We start from the raw sequence: 27,112 nt of genomic DNA on the forward strand, positions 1-27,112 counted from the left end.
CAAAAACTCTTTAAAAACTTTTTAAAAAACATAATGAGTTATAATGTACTCTTGTCATTATTTATGATGTCAAATTGTCCCATTGGCTTTTAACTTTTTGGCATATGACCCCATCAATTTTTGAGTACTTCCTTAGTTTCTGGCACCATGTTCTCAGCTCATCTTCTATTTTTCATGTCCCAGCTCTGGAATTATTTATTTTTCTGAGAAGCTCAGTATCCTTAGAGAACTGTGTTTAGAACCCAAAATGTGGACACAAAGTATGCTCCTTACTACTTGGTTACTACTGTTCTCATGTCCTTTTACTAGGCGTACTTACAAATATTTCCATACTTAGGATTATATTCTTAGTGTAGATTTTCAGAATTTGAATGATTGGCTCAAATAATATGAATATTTTCAAGACTATTGGTCCTTATAATAATCTGCTTTTCCAAAAGCTTTGATTATATGAGACTTGTTTGACTATACATTTTCTAGAATTAGATATCTTAATTATTTTATTTTTTCTATCAGGTATATAAAAATTATACTTTTTAAAATTTAACTTCTTTTGATTTGATTTCTAATGAAACCTAGCATCTTTCTAGTTGTGCTTTCTCTTTGGTGAATTATTTGTTCTAGTCCCTTTTACTTTAGTATTTGCAAAGTTTTAAGATTTTTTTTTTTTGGTGGGGTTGTCTATTTGATTAGGTATTGTGCATACTTAACCTGTGGACTTTTTTTTCTAGCTCAATAGATTTTTCCAGTAAAACACAGAGATAATTTTTTTCTTAGTTAATAATTAGCAAAAAAAATCTGCAGATGATCAAATAAAAATCCAACGTGAGGTATATGAGAAATAGGTTAAACAGGTTACTTTTTTACTAATAGTGTCAAAGAATAATATAAAAACTTGATCTTCCTCAGTTACATTACTTTCTTTTGTGAATGTGATTTCTAAAAAAAAAAATGAAACAGTTAAAACTTACAGGTTTTGTTATTTTCCTGTTCTTTGTGCCTGAATCCCTAACCCTACCCACACAGCCTCAAGATGTAGGTAAGAAATTTACTTGTGTATTAGTTAAGGAATGTCTAGGTTGGGGTAATTTCTTATTTTTTAACCTTGCTTTATTTCCATTTAATTTTTCACTTTCCCCCCCTCTCATGAGCTTATATATACTGGTCACATATCCTGAACTAACCTTTCCAAATTTTGTATTTTCATGGTCATGTTACCGATCTATGGACAGAGATAGTGGTTATCCCACCCAGCACATGGTCACCAGCTTTATGGCAGTATAGAAAGTGTTGCTGGGATATATAATTTGGATTTGAGAATACTAGTATTTCTTACAAATGTATTTAGTGTATGTTAACAATGGGACACAAGATATGAGTTGGGATTGTTCTATATTCTTTGGTTGTCCAACGTGTCTTCCAACTAGGTGGTAAAAACCTATGCAAGACCCTTTTATATTACATATAAATATCAAAATATTTATATATTTTATAGATATCCTGAAGTTTGTACATACTGATAAATCTGGCCAAGACAGTGTCAGCCTAGGGAAGAAAAATTATATATGTTTTCTTCCCAAAGGAAGAATATTTTGAACTTCGGTTGTGTAGAGGAGGTGTCCTTTTGTAATTGCTCTGGCATGAATAAAGGACTTTTTGGTAACTTGCACAAAAGTTCCATAAGCATCTCAGTGCCCTGAAGATGTGATCTGGGTCTGACTTAATTTCATACCCCACAGTGCCTGCTAGTGAGACCAGTCACAGGGCTGAAAGAATGGTCATTTTTGAATTCTTCTTCTTTGCCCCTTGTAATGACTTCTTCAAAAACCCTGTAGATTTTTGTCTCTTCAATATATTTTTTATCTATGCTTTCTTTTACATTTCCATTACTCCTAACAAAATTTGTGTCTTGCTGATTTCTTAAGAAAACAATTGCAAAAGTCCCCTAATGGGCTTTTTTTCCCTATCCAACCATTCATTCTCTCACCCATCTATTTGGCAAACAGTTCTTGTCACTTTCTCTTTTCCAGGCACTGTGTCTAGTTCTAATTCACTGCATATTAGATATACCACTACCTGGCCAGTATTTCTTAGCATATAGAAATAATCATATTAGGTGATCCCTCCTTGTGTTTTTGATTTGTGTTTCCCTGATGACTAATGATGTTGGAAATCTTCTCATGCATCTGTTGCCATCTGTATGTCTTCTTTGGAAAAATGTCTATGCAGATTCACTGCCCATTTTTTTACTTGGACTGCAAGGGAGTTTTATGGTATTGAGTTGTATAAGCTCTTTATGTATTTTGGATATTAACTCCTTACTGAATACGTCATTTGCAAGTAGCTTCTCCCGTTCAGTAGGCTGCCTTTTAATCTTGTTCATGGTTTACTTCTCTGTATAAAAGTTATTATTTTGATATAGTCTCAATAGTTTATTTTTGTTTTTGCTTCCCTTGCCTTCAGAGATATAGCTAGAAAAATGTTACTAAGACTGATGTCAGAGAGATTACTGCCTATGTTTTCTTCTAGGGATTTTATAGCTTGGATCTTTATTCCATTTGAGTTTACTTTTGTGTGTGATGTTAGAAAGAGGTCCAGTTTCATTCTTTTGTATGTAGTGTCCAGTTTTCCCAACACCATTTATTGAAGAGACTTTCTTTTCCCTATTGTATATTATTGCCTTCTTTGTCACGTATTATATGTGACCATATAAACGTGGGTTTATTTTTGGGCTTTCAATTCTGTTCCATTGATCTGTATGTCTGTTTTGTGCCAGTACCACACTATTTTGATTACCACAACTTTGTAGTATATCTTGAAATCTGGTTTGTGATATGTCCAGTTGTTCTTCTTTCTCAAGATTGCTTTGGCTATTCAGGGTCTTTCGTGGTTGCATATGAATTAGATAAGAAATAGTAAGTGTTGGCGAGGATATGGATAAAAATAAACACTGATACATTATCAGTGGGTATATAAATTGGCACAGTCACTGTGGAAAACAGTGTATGGAGGTTCCTTGAAAAATTTAAAATACTATATGATCCAGTAATGCCACTACTGGGTATTTACCCAAGGAAAATGAAATACTAATTTGAAGAGATATATGTATCCCTATATTTATTGCAAAATTATTTGCAATGGCCAAAATATAAAAGCAACTCACGTATCCATCAATAGAGGAATGCATAAAGATGTGGTGTTTATTCATGGAGAATTACCCAGCCATGAAAAATAATGAGATCTTGCCATTTGTGATAACATGGATGGACCTTGAGGGTATTTTGCTATGTGAAATTAGTCCGACTGAGAAAGACAAACCCCATATGATTTCACTTTAATGTAGAATGTAAAATACAAAAATAAACAAACAAAAAACCCAGATTCATAAATACAGAGAACAAACTGGTGGTTGCCAAAGAGATGTGGGTGAAGGAATGAGTGAAATAAATAAAAGGGATTAAGAGGTACAAACTTCAGTCATAAAATAAATAAGTCATGGAGATGAAAAGCACAACATAAGAATATAGTCAATAATATGGTAATAATGCTGTATGGGTGACTGATGGTGACTCTATTTATTGTGGCGAGCACAGTAACATATAGAATTGTCAAATCAATTTCAATTCAATTCAATTTCAATCGCCTGAAATTAATATAACACTGTATGTTAATGATTTTCAATTAAAAAAAGAAATAACCATATTAATATTATATATAAACATTTTCAGTGGCTCTTCATAGCTTCTAATTGAAGCCCAAACTCCTGGGCTTTATATGAAAGACCCCCCAAATATGGATCCAAGCCCCTTCTATCCTAGTTTCCACTCTTCTTTATGACCCACTCTCTCATGAAAGTGGATTAATTGACTTTCTCTAAATACATCCCAAGATTTCTTACCTTTGTAATTTCTCTCACATTATTCTCTCCACACAAAGAGATGAACCTCCTTATTTCTCTACTGGCTGAAATCTTGTACATTTTTTCAGACTCAACTCCTATGTTACTCTTGCTATAATCCTTTTCTGGTTTCTCATCCAAGCATCATAAAGCATACCTGTCATAAACTTACCCATATTCCTTCAGAATGTCATGTACATTCTAAATTTAATTATAGTCATGTTCACAAGTATCTTGCACTATGAGAATATTTAGAAGATGTCTTAATTATCACTGATTGTCTCATATTGTCTAGCACAAAACCTTGCAAAAGTAGAGACTCCATAAAAGTAGTCTATGTGGACAAATATAAGTGTGCTTTGATTAATATATGCTCCTTGGCAGGGAATCAGTGATTTTAGCCTAGACCAGAGATTATCTAGATATCTGTGTCTAACTAACTCTATAAACTATACTGACTACTAGCACATGATGGCATCTCTTGTTGGACCCTGTAGTAACAGTGCATCATGTCTCGGTTAATCTTCATACTTCTTTCCTAGTCATACATGATAAGTACTTAGTATGAAAATGGTGCTTGGACTTGACATTTTTACTGGGGAGCCATCAATGACAAATCTGGAGTCTGGCCTGTTTGAGACTAATTCAAGCCAACTCAACTTAATGAATATCTCTTGAGTACATAGTAAGCTTTGATTAAGATCTCAAATTTGGTTCATAGGACTTCTCTCCTTGCTAAGTATGCCAAATTACTTTCTACAGTTAGTTTTCTATTTTATACTTTGTAAATGTAGACATCACGTATGGTTATTTGGTGGGAAAATCCTCAAATACCAGGATACATAATAACCTATATATCTTTGCTTTTCAGATGATGTCAGTATCACCCAGAAATTTATAGAGGAGAATGTTGGATATATGTGAGTTTCCTTAAACTATTTCTGATGACGATAGTGTTTACATGATCTTCTCTGATATATTCCAGAAATGTTAATGCTTCTCAAAAGTAATTCCATTAAAGAATAGCTGTATTTATTGGAAGGGGAGGTGAACCATGAGAGACTATGGACTCTGAACAACAATCTGAGGGTTTTGAAGGGGTGGGGGGTGGGAGGTCGGGGTACCAGGTGGTGGGTATTATGGAGGGCACGGATTGCATGGAGCACTGGGTATGGTGCAAAAATAATGAATACTGTTATGTTGAAAATAAATAAAAAAATAAATTTAAAAAATAAATAAATAGAAAAAAAAGTAAATACAGTATCACTCATAAAATTCAGATGAGGCATCTAAATTGTCAAGAAACTGTAAAATTTGTAGCCCTCACACTTTGATAATTTCCTGAGTCTGGTCAGCAAGTGAATGTTTCTATGAGTTTTTGTTGGACCGAAGTGGAAATTCTACAGGTGGTCATCGTGTACTCTGTGTGGACTCTTGTAGCACTATCATCGTATTCGCTCAACATATTCAGGAGGCCTCCTTTGAAGAAGTAGAAGTGTTGGTAAACGCCATGAAGGAATATCGAGATAAATGCTTGGGTGACAGGACTCTCCTAATGTGTTCCAAATCAGCTGTAAGTAAATTGTTTGCATTTTTTAAACAAATAAGCTTATTTGTTACACAGAGAATTTTTGGATTGAAATATTAAAAGAAAGAGATGCTCTATGCCCCCCCCCCTTTTTTTTTCCTGGCTTTGGGATTTAAGATAAGACACTTTCCTTGGAGAGATGCAATTCTGTACCATGGTGCACAGGAGGAACTGACTATGAGGTTGCAGTCCACGCCATGGGTGTACAGGCAGGGAGGCAGCCAATAGCCTGACAACGTGCACAGAGGTACAGAGGTGTCCTGCTTAGCTGCCTGTCTCAAAGATCACATCCCCTTTTCTGAGCCACTACCAAATAGAGTCACCATCTGCATTTTAATTTTTTTTTAAAGATTTTATTTATTTATTTGAGAGAGAGAGGGAGAGCGGGAGTAGGTAGAGGAAGAAGTAGACTCTTAGCTGAGCAGGGAGCCCAACATGGGGCTAGATCCTGGAACTCTGGGTTCATGACCTGAACCAAAAGCAGATGCTTCATGGAATGAGCCCCCCAGGTACCCCACTATCTGCATTTCTAGAAGACTATTACGAAACACTACTGCTAATACTTTACCAACACAGTCACACTCTGACCTTCTCACCTTGAGAGAAAAGGGAAAAAGCTGTCATATAAGAGAAATGTAGGTAGCAAAGAAGGGGTAAGAGATTAAAGGGAGCCAGGATGGGGTAGAAAAAGTTCCCCAAAGGGTGGGATGGTTGTCACAGGTGTGGGTAACAATGCTTTATTGGTAATACTGGGGAAATTGGAATCTCTCTCCTGAAGGGTGACACTCATCACTCATTGTATTCACTGTGTCATCCCAGAAGGCTGAAAAACTTTACAATGAATAAAAGATGTCTTTTACTTTTCCATTGTCCAGAATGATGTTTTATTGGAAAATATATGTGCTCTGGAGGGACTGCCACAAAAACATAATTTTTCACACTGCTGCAGTAAGGTTGACTTGGAAAGAAAACTTTGTTTCTTCCATAATAAGAAAGCTGATGTAGGATTTCTGCCTCCTCTCCCTACCCTGGATCCTGAAGAGAAATGCCAGACTTATAAAAATAACAGAGAATCTTTTCTAAACAAGTAAGTTTTCTTTTAGCAGTAGAATTGCCTAACTGAAAAATTATTCTTAGGCCGAGTCCCGTATCTCTTCCAAAGGAACATAGCTAGTTTCATTGATGGATTAATTCATTCAGTGTGCATTGTGGGTCACATTCTGTGTTCAGTGTTGAGGATATAAACATGAATAAGATATGAAATCTACTTTCCAGTTCCTTTCAATAAAGATGCATATTTTTCGAATACGGTAAGCCCTAGAACAGAGTGTGCGCATGGTGCCAGATTGTTCCTGGAGGAAATGATCTACTTTTCCCAAAGGGAAGGTACAACTTTTACTGACGGTAAACATTAAATCAATGGGAGTCTATAAAGAATCTGTTTGGAATGGTGCAGTAATTACAGAAGCAGAGACTTTTTCTGGAAAGCTGGTGTGCTCACTGAAACTTAAATTACAAGTGGATTTGAACATAAGTCAATCAAGTCCCTGAATCTCAGATGGCATGTGCACAGGTAGCTATTCTTTGAATGTGGTAGGGAAAGCTCCAGACTGTATGGTCGCAGCCCTAGTTCAGTGTTCCGGATGGAAACTGTAATCATCACTCTGATTTGGGGGCTGGCAACTTAACTGGCAAAACTTTTACTAGCGAGTGGATAATGCTGCCTTATATTGAAGGCTTCCTCTTCCTCCTTATATGGAAGTCCTTCCTCTTTCGGTTTTTTAACTCGATCTTCTCGTCTTTTCCCGTCTGTCCATTCCCTTCCCTTTGCTTCCCACTCCTTGTCTACCATTTTTTAAAAAAATGTCTTTCCTGCTTTAAAACACTCCTTCCCTCTTTCTTCTTTTCTAGTTACGTCTATGAAGTTTCCAGAAGGAGCCCCTTTGTTTTCGCTCCTACGCTTCTCACTGTTGCTGCCCGTTTTGAGGAGATGACTAAAACTTGTTGTGAAGCACAAGACAAAGCTAATTGCTTTCGGACAAACGTGAGTCTTGCATTTATTTCATTAAAATGACGAGGAGTCACCCCACACTGTGGGTCCTTAGTTAAACTCAAATTATAGCAAAGGGAGGTTTGCCATTTATCAGCCAGTTTCTTGCCACACTCACAGGTGTTGTCAACCCTTTGTCCACCTGCTGCTGGTCTGAATTTCTTAATAATTGAAACCCTCGAAAGACAATCGCCTATTTCCAGGGTTTTTCTTCTAGCATCGTCTTCCTTGTAAATTGGAAGAGAGCCCTAGTGAGTGAATATCTCGGCTAAAAATGACATTTATCTTTTATTCTGGACAAACTCTTTCGGCCATCCATAAAATTTAATCATCCCATTAGAGACGGACAAACTCACAGCACACTGTATCACTTACCTTCCTACCGAGCATAATTCAGTCATCAGGAAGGCAGGCCTAACTTTATCATGTGCCACAAATGCATGTGTCTTTTGATATATAAATGTATTAGGATAAAAATTCCATAGATTTTTCTGTTTCTGAGCTAATTTTGAAAATTTGGTTAAGATATAGTTAAGAAATAAGAGAATAGTGGGATTTTGTTTTTGCTTTAATGGAATTTTCTTTTTCTCCTTCAGGCAGAACCTGTCATACAATATTTAAAAGCATCATCTTCTTTTCAAAAAAATGTTTGTGGGGCATTTATGAAGTTTGGACCACAAGTTTTAGGATTGATGTGAGTTTTAATATGAATCTTGTCTTTGCTTATATTTTCTCCTCTGTGTCCCATTTTTGTACAATTGTGGATGATTTTCATTTTTATTCTTCTCCACGGGTGTTGAGGGAATTCTCAGTCCACATGGGTGACCTAGAACCAGGACATTAGATCCGAATGAGAGAAGACTTGGGAGGTGGAGAGACTCTAGGGAGAAAGAGGGTTACTTCTGAGATATTCTTTGATTCATTGGGAATCTGAATTGGTCTGGGAGTTCCCAACAAGGGTTTTAAAATCTCCAAGTGCTTTCGATGGGATGTACCCCCAGTCTTTGACTTTAATGACTCGGAGACAACTTTAAAAGGATACATTTTATCTCCAGTGCTCATCTTGACCAATTAGTAATGGTGCTATAATTGCAATGCTTTGAGAAAAACTCCGGGATCTCAAATAGATCAACAGGAAAGAGTTCTGGGATGGGTTATCTATCTCTGCCATGGGCTCACAGCAGGAAGCTGTGATCCTGACAAGTGTGTTTTGCTCTAAGAAATTATGGAGGCAAATATATATCTCAGGACTTTTTATCCTGCTCTTGGTCTAGGACTCAAAATATCAGCCTCAGAGTTGCTGAGTGATCCTGCAGGCTGTGCCACACATGAACAGCTCTTTGGTACAGATATCTGTGAATAAAACAAGGGTTCCAATTCTCACTGCAGCTGTTCATATTTTACCAGCAAAGAAGTCCCCCTTCCCTTACTTGCTGTTCGAGTTGTTTTAGTGGTTTGTCAATTCTTTTTCCAGAAATGTTGCTATACTTAGTCAAAAGTTTCCCAAGATTGAATTTAAGGAACTTATCTCCCTCCTAGAAGATGTTTCTTCCAACTACCATGGGTGCTGTGAAGGGGATGCCGTACAGTGTATCCGTGACAGGGTAAATATTTTCTGGAGCCAAGTGCAGATGGTGATTTGGGGGAGCCATTTTTTTTTTTTTTTTAAATTCTGAAGTTGCCCTGATATGTGGCTACTTCATTTACCACACAAAACAAGAATGCTGATAAGGGATGCTTGGGTGGCTCAGTCAGTTCAGAGGCTCAGATCATGGTCTCAGGGTCCAGGGATTTACCGCCCCTTACCTCCTGCCATCCAGCTTTGGGCTTCCTGATCAGCAGGGTTCTGCTTGAGGAGTCTCTCTTTCCCTCTTCCACTGCCCCTTTCCCCTGCTTTCTGTCTCAAATAAATAAATACATCTTAAGAAAGAATGTTAATATATTGTTAAATGATAACATAAAATAAATAAAATAAAAAATAAAATATTAACAAATAAGCTCAAATAAAACTTTGAGGGTTTTTTCTACATGGGATTATTGTGAGATTGCTCAACAGATTTTATTTTACACGGTTAAATGTACTTGCCATAAAACTTTAGGAATTAAGAATCACTTAAGGCAGATTGAAGTTTTCTTTACTATTGCACATCTTCTTTTAGAGATATTCAGCATTGAGTAGTAAAACTCAGAGAACAGTTTTTACCATCATATTTTTAAGAACTGCTTTCTCTGAGTTTCCTCAAGCAATTTCAGAGCAGTCCTGTCAAGTAAGTGGAGATGTTAATTTAAAATAACTCTTATATTATTCCTTAAAGTGATTTTCTAAGGGCATATACTGGTAAATATATCATCGACTTACTTTAAGTTGTTCATGCCCACAAAAGTAACACAATTTCATTAAAAATATCTCACCTTCTGGGGTGCCTGGGTGGCTCAGTCAGTTAAGCTTTCAACTCTTAATTTCGGCTCAGGTCACAACCTTGGAGTCCTGGGATCAAGCCCTGCCCCAGGCTCCCCACTCAGCAAGGAGTCTGCTTATCTCCCTCTCTCTCTTCCCTCCTCCTGCTCTCTCTCTCTCCCTCTCTTTCTCTCCCTGCGGCTGTTAAATAAATTAATAAGTAAATCTTTAAACAGAAATGAGAAAAATCTTGCCTTCTTAGTTGAAATGAGACTTTTTCTTAGTGACTTTTAATTAGTTTTACTTTTTTAAATTCACAGCAAATCTGTATGTTAATTTGATTTTTAGAATATGAAGAGATATACATTTTATTTCAAGCAGTGGACAACAGATGTCCCCAAAGATTATTTTGTCCTTAATCGGACTTCAACTAAAAACAATCTCACTCAGTATTTTTGTATTGTTTGGCTATGGAAATGTGTGTTTTATAATATTAAATGTTATATACTGAATTAGAATATAATGGAGGATTTTTCTGTGAAGCTCAGAGCTGAAACTAAGAGATCGTATGATGACCTTGATATCTCTTTATAATGCCCTCATGGAGAAATAAGAGTTATTAAATTGTAGTTTGTTCAAAACAGAAGTGAATTCCAGACATTAAAGAGATGTGCTTCCCAGAAGAGTGATGGCCTTCAGTAAAATGTTTATCTATTTGCAAGGATTGTCTTCTTGGTTCTATCTGGTCTGTTGGAAACGTGGTGCAACACACCACATCCCGTTTTTTGCTTCAACCCAGAGCTTTATCCCATCTTTCATCCTCAGTGTTCACCAGAAGAAGAGGCAGACCAGCTTAGGTGAAGTCAGAGAGGCCTGGAATAGCTTAGTGTTTTCTGAAACTCAACATAGTACATGTGAAAGTGGAACCGGAAGGAGGAAAATGTGCAGACTCATACCGGGGAGTCTGCAGAAGAGATGAGGGGGCAGATCAGCTTTTACAAAATTATCCAACTAATGTGTAAATAAGAAAACTTCACCTTCTCCCTAATTCCCACCATTTGCCATGGAGGTCAGAATTAGGCTAAAGAGCGAGAGAGAGGATACAGTAAGGGTTTTTGTTTTGTATACCATTTCGCAACTTGAACAGCTTCAGATTACTAATAACCATGGGGAAATGGTAACTGAGTAGGATAGCTTCTTATGTTTGAGAGTCACCATCTGGTAGTTGCTCTGATAGTCCATTTGTTAATCATTTTGTCATTCACTTATGAGTAGTTATTCACTTAGGAAATACTTATTGAGTTTCTGCTATGTACTTGGCCATATAGTTCCAGGGCATGAGAAAAGACATCTAGGATTATAAATGTTCTAGTCACATGTCTTTGGTGGTCTTCATTTAAAAGGAAAGAAATAACACAGAATTTAAAATGCCAATATATCAGGGTATTAGGAGTGAAGTATTTAAAAGATTAATGTTTAACAATAAAATGGGAATTTATAGGAGAGTCTGTTTTCATTATTATATCATTTAAAATCTTCAGCAATAAAACTTGCCTTCCTGTGAAAACTTCATGTGTATTACATTAAGACAAAATTTAAATACTACTTTCCTATTATCTGATGAATAATTTTGCGTGTTGATGCAAATCCAGATGTGAGGTTCACAGTTGGTTGTGTATGCAATCATTTCATTCTGAAGGAAAATCCAGCCCTGAAGGAATGATGAGAATAAAGTAATTTTTCATTCTTCTGTCATACAGAGCAAGGTTTTGAGCCATATTTGCTCCAAACAAGATTCCATCTCCAGCAAAATCAAAGAGTGCTGCGAAAAGAAAATACCAGAGCGTGGCGAGTGCATCATTGCCTCAAATAAAGACAATAGACCAGAGGACTTAGCTCTAAGAGAAGCGAAATTTACTGAAAGCGAAAATGTGTGTGAAGAGCGAGATGCTAATCAAACGATCTTCATGGCTGAGTAACATAAATCTATACTGAAATTTCTAAGGCAAACAGAAACTTATGATTTGACCTATTTTGGCTAATTTGGGTGGAAGGAATGGGGAACCATTCAAATCATTGGGTACCACATAATTTTAAAAAATGATGGTTATAGACTCTGGTATTTTCAACTGATTTTAAGGAGATGCAACTGTGTGATTCCTGGGATGGCTAACATTTATTGAGTACTTGATATGTGCCAGACAATAGGCTCGATACTCAATGTGGATGATCTGTTTGAGTTCTCACAACAGTCACGTGACACCAGTGTGAGTTCCCCCATTGTTTCAGATAAGTAAATGAAGGTACAGAACAGCTAAGTCGCTTGTTGAAGGGTCACAGCTAAAAGCTGGCTGAGTAAGGATTTGACCAGAGGAGGTCTGGTCTAGGAATTTGTAGGCTGAAATGCCATGGTAGGCCACTCCACAGCTGTTCAAGGAAATCTAGTGGACTTGGAGCCAAAGGGACAGGATTTGAGACCTGGTTGGGTCACTAGAACAAGTTAATCATCATACATAAAATTCATATAAGAACATTCATTCATTCCAAGCTTATTGGTAATGAAACCTAATCCAGGCACTATATGAGGTTAGACAGGGCTTTTATCCACAGTAAGCTTTCATCAACAGGGAATGCTATGGGAGAAGAGACAGACTTATAAATAAATGAGTGCACGGCACGTCCTTTTATTTCTGAGAGCACTGTGTAATCCATAACGTAAAGACAGAGGAGGAAGTGGTCAGTTCTACCTGGGAAACCTGGAAAGGCTTGATAGGGAAGAGGTGTTTAAAGACATTTTGGTAATCTAGACAGAAGGGGGAGATCATGGATAGAAGTATAAAACCACTTGGTGAGTTTGTGACTTTGTGTGGGGTATTTGCAGTGAGAGAGGAGGGTAGTGAGAGGTATATGCGGCCAGATCATGCAGGCGTGCTAAGTGACAAGATGCCACTGAAGGGCTTTCCCTGAAGAATAAGGAAGGACAAAATCACTTTTGTCTTTTAGAAACTTCATCTGGAATGAATCCCAGTTTGGGGCTTAGGTGGTTGGGTAAGTAGTTTTCAGATTCAATGAGATGGGAAGTATGGGTTGAAGGTTTTGTGGGAAAGAGAATATGTTTGGATCTGATGACACTGACTTTGAGGTACACAGAAAGTAAGCAACTGGGAAGGCTGTGAAACAGTTTCTGTTTACTTGAGTATAGTTGACACACAATGTTACATTAGTTTCAGGTGTACACCGTAGTGGTTTGACAAGTTTACACATTATGCGAGGCTCGTCACCAAGTGTAGCTGTCCTCGGATCCCGCACACCGTTATTACAATACCGTTCACTAGATTCCCTGTGCTGTGCCTTTGATTCTCATGACAGATTCATTCCATAACTGGAAGCCTGTAGCTCCCACTCCCCTTCACTTATTTTGCTCATCCCTCCTGACTCCAACAGCCATCAGTTTGTCCTGTGTATTTATACGTCTAATTCCACTTTTTGTTTATTCATTTGTTTGTAGTCCTTTTTTTTTCTTTTTTTAGATTCCACTTATGAGTGGAATCATATGGTATTTGTCTTTCTCAGTCTGACTTATTTCATTTGACACAATACCCTCCAGCTCCATCCATGTGGTCCCAAGTATCATGAGACAATTTTGTATGTGAACCTGGAGCTCTGGAGGATGGAGATTAGGGAAAATTTACCAAATGTTAAATGCTTTTCATCTACTAACCAATTTAATTTTTGAAACAACCCTCTGTTGTAGGGATGCTTTTATTGTCCTCATTTTACAGGTAAGGGGATGGAAATGCAGAAGTTAAGTAACTTGCTCCCAAGTGACACCGATAATATGTGGTGGGGCCAGGATTCGGACGCAAGCTGCCAGGCTCCAGACTCTTGCTCTTAGAACCCAGCCACTGTGTCCTATTGTTTCTCATGAGTTGGGGTTATTAACTCAAACTGAACAAAATGTTAGAGGTAGCATGTCTCACTTCTATCTGGCACATGTGCTCACCGAATGGAAGCAATTTTTTTATAAACCATCATCACCATCGTCATCATCATCATCACCATCATGTTACAACATAGTGTTTGAGGAGAAATCACAGAGCAACCCGGAGCATTCTGAGCCAGAGACAGAGTTTTCAGGTGTAGCATTTGACGCAAGATCATAATGGTGCACTTGATACACAATCACAATGGAACTTCCAGGCCAGGGTACACTTCTAGGAATTTTTGTTGGCAGTTTTTTTTTTTTTAATTTTATTCTATTCCTGTAGAAAGGTCCATGGCTTATATCAGATTTTAAGAATAGCCCTTGATTCTCTGAAGGGTAAATGCAGTTGTGTTAGGGTCTGGGAATATATCACACAAATAGGATTGAGACGGCAGGTGGGGAAGTAGAAGAGACAATGTCAGAAACACCGATTAGAGAATCAAAGCCTGCGAACCAAAAAGGGATGCAGAGTTCCCTGGAATTGAGAAATTTTGTGAGGTATTACAACTTATTTTGAATGGATGGGTAATAAGATTTAAAAAAAAAAAAAGATCTTATTTATTTATTTGAGAGAAAGACAGAGTGAGAAAGAGAGTGAGCAGGGCTTGGGGCAGAGGGAGAGGGAGTAGCAGACTCTCTGCTGAACAAGGATCCCCACCAAAGTCTGATGCTTAGCCAACTGAGCCACCCAGGAACCCCCATAAGATTTTATTATGAAGGCGATTGAAAGAGCACAGCTTGGTGCGTAGAGAAGATACCCCTCTCCTGCAAAGAGAGTCAGCTTGGTTTAGAGAAGAAGGAAGTAAGCATCCTACTAGACCTGGGTTCACATATTACACTTCCCATTAATAGCAAGGTGCTTCCCCAGTCTGAGACTTTCTTTCTTGAGCTAAAAATTAGTACTGATCTTGAGGACTAAGTGCAGTTAAAGAGAAAAGTGTTTTCAGAGGGTAGGGAGCATTTCTTTATCTCTTATGCCCCAGAGCTCGATCCAGTGCTAGCACCTACTAAGGGCTCAATAAGTGTTAGCCTCTTTCCACTTGATTTCTCATTTCTCCCCAAATCACACAGCCTGTATCCTTGGAGCTTCTCACTGAGGCCATGGAAACCACTGCCAATGACTTGGAGCTCCAGGGGTGGTGACTCCCATATTTGAGAAGTGATGGGATGAAGTTCCAGGCAGAACTGCTTCCCAGTCTCTCCCCAAGATGGTCCTGGAGTGGGGAGCAAGCTATATTTCCACCATTTCAAGTTGGAGGTTTGAATGCAGTTCCCAACAAAATTAAACCTGCTATGTATTTTCTCAAGTATTGGTGGCATGATATACTATTTCTGATGTTTTACACATAAATCTTCCCAATAATTAACTCAGAATAACTCATCATTCTATCCTCTCAAGTAAAGGGCACAGTTGGTTTAAAATATACTACAGAAGAGAACCTTTGTAAAATGATGTCCTGTAGTCAAAATATCCTCTGAAATCACTCCCTGAGCAAACAGGAGGAGGAAATTAGCGTTTGAAAGTAGACTCAGTGTTATATCAGATTAGCTTAAGAGATAGCAAGATTTGATATTTTGTTCTTTCTCTAAGGTCTAATGCAAGAAACCTTGTACACATCGCAGGTTTCTTTATGAATACTCAAGGAGACATCTGGAACTGTCTGTACCGGAGCTTTTAAGAATTGCTGGGGTGTATGAGAATCTTCTGAAGGAGTGTTGCCGCACAGAAAACCCTCCCGACTGTTACCGCCATGCAGTAGGTTTCACCGTTCTGGGCTCACAGAACAGGACAAACCAAAGCCTAACAACAAACACTTCATAACTGACGTCAAAGTTTTACTCTAGCCTAAGGAGTAGGAAATGTAATTGACCCATTTGAATGTACTCAAATTCGGTGCAGGCTGATCATTGGGAAGACTGATAATGTGTTAGGTTTCTGCACAATGTTTTGAACTACTAATTCTGTGTGTTGATGCAAAAAGAAGTCTTCCGATTCAATATTTTACATTTAGATCCTTATTTATGTACTCTGCATTTTATTAAACCATATAGTTTTTTTTAATGATTGTAAAAGTAATAAATGATTGCCAAAGATGATTAGGAAAGTATCAGAAGTTGTAAAGATAAAAATGAAAGCTTTGATACTGTCACTGAGAAATAGCCATAATTAACATAGGTTTTTCCCATGTGATTTTAGCTATTGTAGTTATAAATTTCTTGTGAAAAGTTGTCATGCCCATTGTCCATTTTCCTGTTGAATTTAGTGTGTTTTAGTGTCAACTCATAAGCATCCCTAAGGTATTAGATAAATTAATTGTTTGACATTTCTGATTTGTTTCCCATTCCTTTGATATGTATTGCTTTTGCTTTATTTAAAAAATTGCTTCCACTTACCATAAAAGTCAGTTTACACCCATTCATATTTGAGCAATGAAGCAAGAGAACTTGACTTTCAGACTAGCTCTACCACTATCTGTTCCTGACCCTTAAATGAATCACAGTGCTAGAGAATTCTCTTTTTATATGGAGGTGCAGTATGTCCTACACACCCATTCACTGGTATGTAGTTTTATTTCTGGTTGCCGCTCAGTAGACATCCAATTTTATGCTGAGGAGATAGAGTTTGTCAAATATTTGAAGACAATTATTGGGGGTTTTAAGTTCCAATTCTAAATGATGGAAAAGAAGACATGAAATAAAGATAAATATGATTTAAAAGGTTCTGTAGCAATATCGACTAGCTGGGTCATTCTAGGCAAGATATTTGAGTTCATAAGGCTGATTTCCTGTATGTAAAGATGAGAGACTACTCTGGCCTCATGAAAGTGATTATCAGATGTGATCATTGTCAGCATAGGATTTGAGTTACACTTTGCAAGCTGGAAAGCTCTAAAAAATGTACAGGATCATAATGAAAAATTTGGAGTTCAATTAATAAAAGCCATCTCTACATTTACAGTTGAAAAGATTTAAATTCTTTTTTTTTTAAAGATTTTATTTATTTATTTGACAGAGAGAAATCACAAGTAGATGGAGAGGCAGGCAGAGAGAGAAAGAGAGGGAAGCAGGCTCCCTGCCGAGCAGAGAGCCCTATGTGGGACTCGATCCCAAGACCCTGAGATCATGACCCGAGCCGAAGCAGCGGCTTAACCCACTGAGCCACCCAGGCGCCCCAAAAAGATTTAAATTCTTAACTCATAAAGAAAACTACTCTCCATTTAGTAAACAATATATATGATAGTTTCAAACTACTATACAAATAAAAGCTATTTGACAAGTTGACATGAAGCTTATGATTAAATTTTAGAGAAAATGTTCATAAATATGATTGTTCTTGTTTTTAGGAATACAAATTCAATGAAACAACTGAGAAAAGCCTCAAGATAGTACAGCGAGAATGTGAGCATTTCCAGAATTTGGGGAAAGATGACTTGAAATACTAGTAAGTTGCTTGTTCAAGTTGGTTAACACTTGTGATGAGGATAAGTAAGATAAACAGTGCCACAAAGTGTCAAAAAATCAGCTCAGCCTTTTAGTTATGGGCAAATCCATCAACTGGGAAAGAATAAAAACACAAAAGTCAAGAATGTACATCAAGCTGTCATAGAATGAGGCTAGAAATAAAAGCAATACAAGATTCCAGAAAATTGATTCTCTAATGTTTTAGTTTTCACTTGGACTTGCTTTTGTCAATACCTCACCAGACTCCCTGGATTCTGCCCCATTTAGGAAGGTGGGGGAAAGAGCAAACTTCAGGTCTTTGCAATTTCCCAAGGAAAAGATGGTTTGCCCAGATTTTAGACCCAACTTATTGAGCTTATAGAAATAATTTTGGATTTATTTAACATGTTAATATTTGGTTTTTAGTGCTCTTGTGAGCATTCATGAGTGATACACAGTTTATTCTGGATTTTCTTAATGAATTACCAGGGTAATATAGTGTGTGTTTAAACCAAACGTCTTTGAAACAAAACAGAGCTTAAAAAATAACTGTTTCTGCAATCTGCCTGTTTGCTGAGAACTCAAACTCAGCCCATTAAAGATATAAATTTCCTTCACCTTAGATTATCATTTTCCAACATGGATCTATTAATTAAATTCTCCCTTTAAAATATTATTTACTATGCAGGGGATTTCAAGCAGAATTTTACATACTAACCAAGATATTTTACATCCTAGTCCAGGAGTTCCTATGCTCCCAGGTAAGACAGGATGAGCAAATTTGAAAATTTCTGAGATTACCAGGAAATTAGGAGGAAACCAAAAATGCAGAATCTAGGAGACAGGGTGTGGGGAAATAGGGAGTGAAGAGACAGTTCTCCGCTATTTTATAAGAAAGCCGAGGTTCACGTTGTCCTTACCTTGGTTGTCCCTAGCCTTGAAGAGTTAGGGTTTCAAGTAGTTAGACAAGGGAAAATGGGTATCTGTGTTTGTTTAGAACCAAACAGACAAATGTTCTTTCAGCTACCTTATCAAACTCACAAAGATAGCTCCCCAGCTCTCCACTGAAGAACTGACCTTTCTTGGCAAGGAAATGGTGACAGCTCTGGCCACCTGCTGCACACTGAGTGAAGAGTTTGCCTGTGTTGACAATTTGGTGAGCATGGCCCATGTACCTAACTATTCCTTAAAAAAAAAAAAAAAGACATCTGCTGTACTGTACTCATTGATCTATAGCAATTAGGCAGTTACATGCCTTTCTTCATGGTTTTCAACATTGTTGAGCAGGAATGTCAAAGTTTTCTAAGGGCCTCACTGCGTCGCAATCCTAAAAAGCAAAGGAGAATGTATTAAATATTTTCTTGGGGGTTCTCCAAGAAAATTATTTATTATTATTATTTATTATTATTATTATTATTTTAATTTTTGAGAGACAGAGAGATGAGGAGAGAGAGAGAGCGAGAGAGCAAGGGAAGGAGCAGAAAGAGAGGGAGCAGCAGGCTGAGCATCGAGCCTGATGCATGGCTTGATCTTAAAACCCAGAGGCCACGACCTGAGTCAAAATCTAGAGTCAGGGGGCACCTGGGTGGTTCAGTGGGTTAAGCATCTGCCTTCATCTCAGGACATGGTCCCAAGGTCCTGGGATTGAGCCCCGTGTCGGGCTCTCAGTTCGGCAGGGAGCCTGCTTCCCCCTCTATCTCTGCCTGCCTCTCTGCCTACTTGTGATCTCTGTCAAATAAATAAATAAATAAATATCTTTAAAAAAAAAAAATCAAGAGTCAGACGCTCAACCTCAACGGACTGAACCACCCAGGCACTCCTCTTACTTCTTATTACTAATTTGTTATTTGTAAATTGTTAGCGCAAAAGTTTCAGAATGATATAAGAAATTTTGTAATTTTACTGTTACAAATTCAGTCTTGTCCCATCTACTCAGTAAGAGAATTGATACTTCTGCCCAATCACAACTTGGATGTATCTCTTCAGGGCTGCAGTGGAGATTATCTTGGAGGATAACCTAGAACACCCTAGGAAAGGAATAAATCAAAGGGCCACTGTGTTTGGCTGCCACTTTCAGTTGGCTGATTTGAAGCTCTCTAAGACTCATAATTACAGATTTATATATGTGCTAACAAGAAATTAACCTATAGCACTTGCATTACAATGGCTTGAAATTTTGTTGTAACGCAAGCTTCTACTTTGTACGTAGTATCATGCTTACAAGTGCGTGGGTTTTTCTGAGTTAACAGTCATCTTACAACAATCTAATGGTTTTTCTCACCATATTTCAAAACTCTATTCAAGTTTTAAACTCTTATCTAAATTCCGACTTTCACTGGGACAGATGGATTTAGTTCTTGGAGAGTTATGCGGACTAAATGAAAATCGGAACATCAACCCAGATGTGGACCACTGTTGCAAAACCAACTTTGCCTTCAGAAGACCCTGCTTTGAGGGCTTGGAAGCTGATAAAACGTATAAACCTCCATGTACGCCTCAGGATTTATTTGTCTTTCATACAGACTTATGTCAGTCTCATAATGAGGAGCTCCAAAGGAAGAAGGACAGGTATAAACATTCTCTTCCATTCACCTTTTTCTTCAGCCTGAAGGCACATCATGTGTTAACGAGAAGGCATACTGTAATACATCGGATATTGGTGTTCTAGTCCTGTTACTTCCATCAAATTGCCCACTCTCTCCTATCCAGAAAAACACCAGGGCTTTTTCATGACTGTTGCTGGAAAGTCAATACCTCGCTAGTCTTTTCTTTCCCTAGGCATGGAGTGTCCAGTACATTGTGATTTGGAAAGGTGACTGAGGGAAGCCAGCAAAAAAGCTCATAGGCAAGTTCATAATGAGCTGGACTTTCTTGAGGGAATATCATAGATATTTTCCCTGAGACTCTTGCTTACTGTTTGAAAAAAATGAGAGGCCTAAAAGGGACAAGAATTTCACTTTTGTCTTCTCAGGCAATGTTATAAATGCGAAAGAGTAAGACTTCAAGGGGGGATTTCGGTAGTATCTGTATCAGGTGCAGTGGAAACAGCATTCAGCTACTGAGGAAAAGGGAACAGAGGTTGTTTTGAAAATGAATTTTCTAGAAAGACCAAAAGTAATCACATAACCCACAGGACTGCACATAAGAAAGATGTAATTTATGTTCACGTTTTTTATACCATTTTTGTTTATAATGACCTCACCCTCTGAAGAGTGTTAACGTGAAATCCATCCCACAAATTGAACAGGAAAGCTTCTGGAGACTCCTTCGAAGTGGACTATTTTAACTTTTTATACTCCCCTCTAAGTCAAGTGCTCCCTAAGACATGTGAAATTGTGACAAGCGTTTTGGGGAAGAGGAGCTTAAGAAAGAGTCTTGAATTAATTCTGTCTGGCATCTCTGGGCCACAGGTTTCTTGTTAATGTAGTGAAGCGAGGGCCTGAACTTACAGAGGCAGTGCTGCGGCCATTGCTCTCAGACTTCACGGACGTGGTGGCAAAATGTTGCAAAGCTGAGGACCCTGAAACCTGCTTTCGTGAAGAGGTAGTTCCTTTTCTTTTCCCCTGAAATTCATCCAGTGTTCCTGGTCACACAAAATACAACCGAACTCTCAGTAGGACCCTGCTTCCTCCCTGCAATATCTCTGAGGCCTCTGGGAGCACCGTGAGCCTGATGTGCCAGGCAGATGTCCCTGTGGAAGGACCTCGGCACTGTCTCCTTGGTAACCACACGGTGTATGAAAAAGATGCCAGGAGAACCCAGGTCCTGATTCCAGCCATCTTAATCACAGAGCTTACACCGAGCTGTACTTCACCACCTCTAAATGAGGATGGGGATCATTATCCTTGAATTAGACCTTTGGTCCTTACTCTCTTACTCTCTTTGAATCACTCATTAGTTTAATAAAACGAATAGCCAGACTGGTTTGCAAAAGAAATAGTAATCAGGTCCAAAGAGGGGGGAGCACGAAGGGTGTTTGCGAAATCTCTCCGGGGGTGGCGGGCTCACCTTCATGGGCCCTGCCGCAGCGTCCCTCAGGTGAACATGCATGTGTGTGAAGTGAGGCATTGGTGGGGGCTGCGTGCCTTGAGGGGGAAGAGAGGAGACGCGCTCCCCGAGGGTTCTCACTCCAGGGACGGGTGTCTCTTGCCAGCTTGTGGTGGGTTCTCAGGTACGGGTGAATGCTAGCCCCAGAGGGAGGCTGCTTGGAAGTAGCTCTTCACTGATTTCCAGCTTCCTTTCTCACCTTTCCATTCCCAGCAACTCCCACTCTACCCCAGACTCACAGTGTGCGTGCACACACGCAAACTCGGACCCCTCGTATCCTGCCTGCCTGGTCACAGACACGCACACTCACACCCAGTCTTCATTCTGGCGGATAGCCCTCTACCTTTTCCAAGGGAGTGCTTAGTCTGTGGGAATTGTGTGTGTGTGTGTTTCAAATTATTAGCTTTTACAAATATTTTTAATGCAATTTGAGGTTATTAATCAGTATCTAGCATTGACCAGAGTGTTTATGTACATTGAGGTCATGGAAAGGGAGGGATGGGGTTCCCGGCAGTTCATAAACTGCACTTGAAGAAAGGGTGTTCATTGAATCCTCCCCTTCTAGAAGATGGGACTGCTTTAATTTTTCTTCCCAAATTTCAAGGCAACATGTGTCTCCAAATTTAAATAATCATGACTTAAACTCTTCTATGTGTTTTTGTTTCTTTTTTTTTTTCCCCTCTCAGGGGCCCAAGGTGGCGGCCAAAAGCCAGGCTGCTTGAGAAACACAAAGCAAAACCCAACAAAGGTAATCTCCGCTGAGTCAAGTGCCAAATGTACATGTGGCTGGTGTGGTCACTCGGGCTTTTCCCTTCTGGTGCTTCAGTGTCTGTTTCTAGCTCATTCCATGTGCCTCGTACCTCACGCGCCCGTCTCGGTCCTCCCACATCCCTCAGTCTCTACCACTCTGCGTGGCCTGTTTCGTGGCAGCACTTCTCTTGATGTTCAAGCAGCTTTCCGAGGAGCCAAAGGGACCCAGTCCTCTGCCTCTCTGCTTCCGCACTCAGCGGTCTGGACCAGAGCGGAAAGGCAATGAAAATCTGTGAATAGTGACAGGGAGGAGAGGGCTGGTGATGGGCAGAGAAGCCTCAGTAACCTGGCCTAAGAGTCTTGCCACAACAGTGTGTTCCTAAGTGAAAAGCGAGATGTTTGTGATTTCACAAAGCGATGTGTAAAAGGTGCTCTCTTCTCTGCAGTTTAGGTAAGACACGTACACAAACTTTAGGAACAAATGGTGTTCAGCGTCTGGGAAGAGAGGCCTAGACCACCACAGTAGTCCAGGTTTGGGTCTACGAGAAGCACAACATCCTTACCACTCACACTTTTCTATATACACGACTTCCCATCACCCAAGTTATACGATTTCACATTCGTGTGTTGCATTAAATACTATTTTTGCTTCCAGGTTGTGGGGAAAAGAGAGGAACACCGACTTCCCTGCTTCCTATCTTTCCTGCGGTGGGTCTCGTTTTCTGAGAAGAATGCGGTGAAAAGATCCTTCTGTAACCTTTACTGAAATCATTTTATTGTAGCGAGCAATAAACAACATCATAAAGTTATGTCTCAAAGACTGATGTCGTGCGTCAGCTTGATAACAAAAATCAGTCAATCAGGATGTATTTGTCTCATCAGCATCGTGAGTTCCTTGGCAGATGTACACTGTTGCAGGGAAGGCGGGGCTGGGCAGCAGCAGTGGTGGGGGCAGACTCCTCAGAGATGCCTGTTCTTGCTGCTGCTGGAAAGGGCATGGGGAGCTAAGGCCAGGCAGCCCTCCTGCTCCCAGCACTCCCCACTGCCACTGAATGTTTTCAATGTACAAAACATCATTCAAAGTACTTTTTAATGCATGGAACCCTAACAACTGTATGAAGTAGATACCTTACCTTAAAAATATTTATTTATTTGAGAGAGAGAGAGAGTGAGCACAGGTGGGAGGGGCAGAGGGAGAGGGAGAGGGAGACTCCTCAAGCAGACACTCCGCTGAGCACAGAGCCCAATGTGGGGCTTGATCTCATGACCCCAAGATCATGGCCTGAACCAAAACCAGGAATCAGATACTTACCTGACTATGCTGCCCAGGTGCCCTTGAAGTAGATCTCATTTTAATTCCCATTTTACAAGCAGGAACTGTTTGTAGAGTCATCTGTTCAATGTCATACAACTGGTAAGTGGTAAGTGACAGAACCAGGGTTTGCATTTGACTCCTCTAATCCCAGACCAGTATTCTGACCTCTGTACACCCTATGTCCTAGGGTGGATGTTGATGTCATTCACAGACAGGGAGGAGCACCTAAGCCATCAGCAACAGTGGCTCTTTTGTCTTACTCTTCCAAGCCGGGATCACTGTTAATATTGGAGATGTAAGTGCTTGTCGGTGATGTCTAGGGAGAGGGAGCTGGGGGAACTAGGAAGCAGGAAAGGAAGGTTGGTCATGGGGTTGTGGCCCGATTATCCTGACTGTTTTCTAAACTTCCAAAGTTTTTAGTGCTTCCAAATCTGGAATGGAAGATGATGACCATTTAAGAGATAATGCAGGGGAATAGTCACAGAGTTCTTTTAGCACAGCATTTATGGTGTAGTCTTTGGGATTTTCCTTTATTTCATCAACAAATATTTATTATTAGACTCCTACTGTGTGTCAGACACTGCACATACAAATATGAGGTGATCAGAGATGGTTCCCGTGGCAGGGAGAAGGATAGTAAACAAGCAATGACATATGATGTCATAGGGATAGAAGTGCCCTGCTGTGGGAGCACACAGGCACTACAATCTAAGCGGAAGTTGTAGGGGAAGTACTGGCGGGGGTGGGGCATCAAATTCCTGCTGCGAGTAACTTCCTGCATGGCTTCTGACAAGTTCCCTATAATCCAAGACATTTATTTCTTTGTATAACATGGGAGAATAATCTCCACTTCACAAAGGCTTTAGAGAAATGCATTGAATTACTATACAAAGTACCCAATGCCACGGCTAGCAGATAATAGATGTTTATTTTGGGACGTTATTTTGTCCTTTTGCCAAACATTTCCATTTACTAATGAGGGAACAGGAAGAACGTTTCACTTAGATATTGGATAGTAAGTTTAACAAACAGAAGTGAATCAGCGCCCAATTAGGTAATTCAGTTTGGTACCTATTAGTGGATTCAGCTATGTGTCCAGTACTGGGCTAGACACAACAGATACGAAACCAGAGGCCCAGGAATCTGCTGGGTTAAAATGAAATCTGTCCCATATTGTACAGGGAGACAATAAATACCTTTTAAAAAAAATGATTTTATTTATTTACTTGAGAGAGAGCAAGAGAGAGCGAGAGGGAGCGCGCAAGCGCACAGAGGGAGAGAGAGAAGCAGAGTCCCCGCTGAGCAGGGAGCCCGAGGCGGGGCTCAGTCTCAGGACCCTGAGATCATGACCTGAGCTGAAGGCAGAGGCTTAACTGACTGTGCCACCCAGGTGCCCAGCACCCTTTCTTCAAGTGTCTTTTACGAACTGCCAGTGACTTCATCCCTCCCTTTCCATGGCCTCAGTGTGCACACTCACTCAGGTAAATGCTAGATCCTTATTAATAGCCTCTAATTATAAGACTCTATAATCACAGAGGAACTTACCCTACAACTCTCTACTCATATTCCAGAGAACATACTATTAAAAAGCATGTCACCAACTTGATGTGGGAAAAGGAAAGGGAGGAATGGTTTATTAAAAAGATGTATTTTGCCTCAAAAGAGAGGATTTGGAACAAGGGCACGTCACTCTGTATTGCTTAGAACTCAGACCAGTGACGAGACCATACCAGAATTCAGTGCAAGACGAATTTTCTAGTATTAACGATGACTTTCAGTGGGGTGGGCCTCATGGTACAGCAATGAGTATCGAACTGCACAGTCATGAGCAGTCCCTGTCCAGGTTTCCTGTGGGATCCAGGAATCTAGTCCTGGTCTTTCTAAGGTTCCTTCCAACTCTGTTTCTATGATTCAGATAAGAATCTGGTTTGTGGTGAAATAATATTCATTAAACATCATCACTGTGTCTTGTATACCTTCCATTTTTCATCTTAAAGGTCAGGGTAACGATTTCACACTCGTAGGGAACAAGTTCTGGGCTGTCTTTCCAGTCTTATCAGGAAACCCATCCCCTTGCCTTGGCTTCAATAATCCTCACTACTTGTTTGTCCTCTGGTCTGAAATTCTGCCTTCAGTCACTGATAAAGGACTTAACATCATTTTATGTTTCCAAGAATCTTTTACTCTGAGATGAGAATTCAACTAGGATGTAAATTTTGTCCATTATTTTAATAAAAAGAGGGATTATTTCTGCACACATGCAATGGTTCCTTTTTTTTTTTTTTAAAGTGTCATCTCCAATCAATTAATAGTGGCCTTCTTGTGGCACTGAGTGGTGAAAAGAGGCAGTGATCCCTTAGTAAGATCTGTAGTGGGTGACAGTCTGGCCTGTCTCATCCGAAGTGTTGGCCATCCCGAGAGTAATAGGTCTAATTGTCCTGAGTACGGCTTTAGAGTAAGGCTGAGTAAGGCTCAGAGTAAGAGCTCAAGGGGCGCAGCTCTAAGAATGCGCCACGGAAGAGCTGCTGAGCGTTAGCACTCTTTAGAGGACCTAAAAAAGTAATGAAAACCTGCCAAAGATAATTTTTCATTTGCTGACCCTAGTTTTCCATCACACATGATCTATATTCTTTATCACTAGCCAACATGTCCCAAAGCTAAAGAAGAACAGATTTATCATTATTTTTCAGGCAGATAAATCCTTCTTACTTGATATACATATATAGTAATTATTAATTAATTAATATTAAATAAAATATATATATATTTGCCTAGGAAACCAGAAATAGGAATATATGGGTAGCACAAACACACGATGGACTGTCAGTCTTAGATATTATTTGGTCCAAACCCTCCATCTATAAATAAGGCAACTCAGGATGGGAATTGTTCAAGTAGTAACCAGTGATCTCCAAAACATTTCCAAAACTTTTGGCTTTCACGTTTTTCCTAGACTTTTTATTTAATCAGTAAGTACCCCTTTCTTCCCCTAAGCCCCCAAACTGGGTGTTAGGTGGAGCTAGATTCCTAGCTCAGGAATGCTGACACCTCAGTTTTCTGTACTCGCTCTTGAGCGCTGTGGGCTCCAAAGTCAAGCCTGGATTTCTCCCCATGAGTCCATGAGCAAATTCTATGACCCCGAGTTTCTTGTCGTTATTGATCATTTTTCAAATACCTTTTTTTATTTTAATTCCAATATAGGTAACATACGGTACTCTATTAGTTTATATTATATTAATATTATATTAGTTTTGGGAGACATCGAGAGATTCAACAAGTCAGTGCAGCACTCCGTGCTCGTCGTGACGACTGTACTCTTCATCTCCTTCACCTGTTTCACATCCGCCCCCACCACCCTCTGGTAACTGCCTGCTGGTTCCCTACAGTCTGTTTCTTGGTTGCTCTCTTTCTCTCTTTCCCTTTGTTTGTTTTGTTTTCTTTCTTAAATTCCACACGAGTGAAATCATACAGTATTTGTTTTCTCTGACTTATTTTGCTTAACATTATACTCTAGCTCCATTCATGTAGCAAGATTTCATTCTTTTTTTATGGCTGAAAAAATATTCTATTGCGTATGTGTACACCATGTTTCTTTATCCATTCGTCAGTTGATGACGCTCAGGTTGCTTCCATAATTTGG

General features: G+C 39.2%; 1 protein-coding gene across 2 annotated transcripts; it reads left to right on the top strand.

Annotated features, from left to right (window-relative positions):
- Window positions 1–888: 888 nt before the first annotated feature.
- Window positions 889–22,966, top strand: AFM (afamin). Of its 2 annotated transcripts, XM_004766284.3 has the most exons (15): window positions 889–1,039; window positions 4,770–4,818; window positions 5,339–5,471; window positions 6,362–6,573; window positions 7,398–7,530; window positions 8,133–8,230; window positions 9,011–9,140; window positions 11,695–11,909; window positions 15,543–15,675; window positions 17,264–17,361; window positions 18,384–18,516; window positions 19,705–19,928; window positions 20,771–20,903; window positions 22,094–22,155; window positions 22,813–22,966. In XM_004766284.3, exons 1-14 carry the CDS (start codon window positions 952–954, stop codon window positions 22,127–22,129), a joined length of 1,815 nt encoding a protein of 604 aa, XP_004766341.1. In that variant the 5' UTR covers window positions 889–951; the 3' UTR covers window positions 22,130–22,155; window positions 22,813–22,966. The 2 variants fall into 2 exon arrangements, with proteins under 2 accessions (XP_004766341.1, XP_012918892.1); XM_013063438.2 differs by lacking the exons at window positions 9,011–9,140; window positions 11,695–11,909.
- The last annotated feature ends 4,146 nt before the right edge of the window (window positions 22,967–27,112 follow it).

The sequence above is a fragment of the Mustela putorius genome, unplaced genomic scaffold (assembly GCF_011764305.1).
Source record: "Mustela putorius furo isolate JIRA1106 unplaced genomic scaffold, ASM1176430v1.1 tig00000430_pilon_pilon_pilon, whole genome shotgun sequence".
Taxonomy (NCBI): domain Eukaryota; kingdom Metazoa; phylum Chordata; class Mammalia; order Carnivora; family Mustelidae; genus Mustela; species Mustela putorius.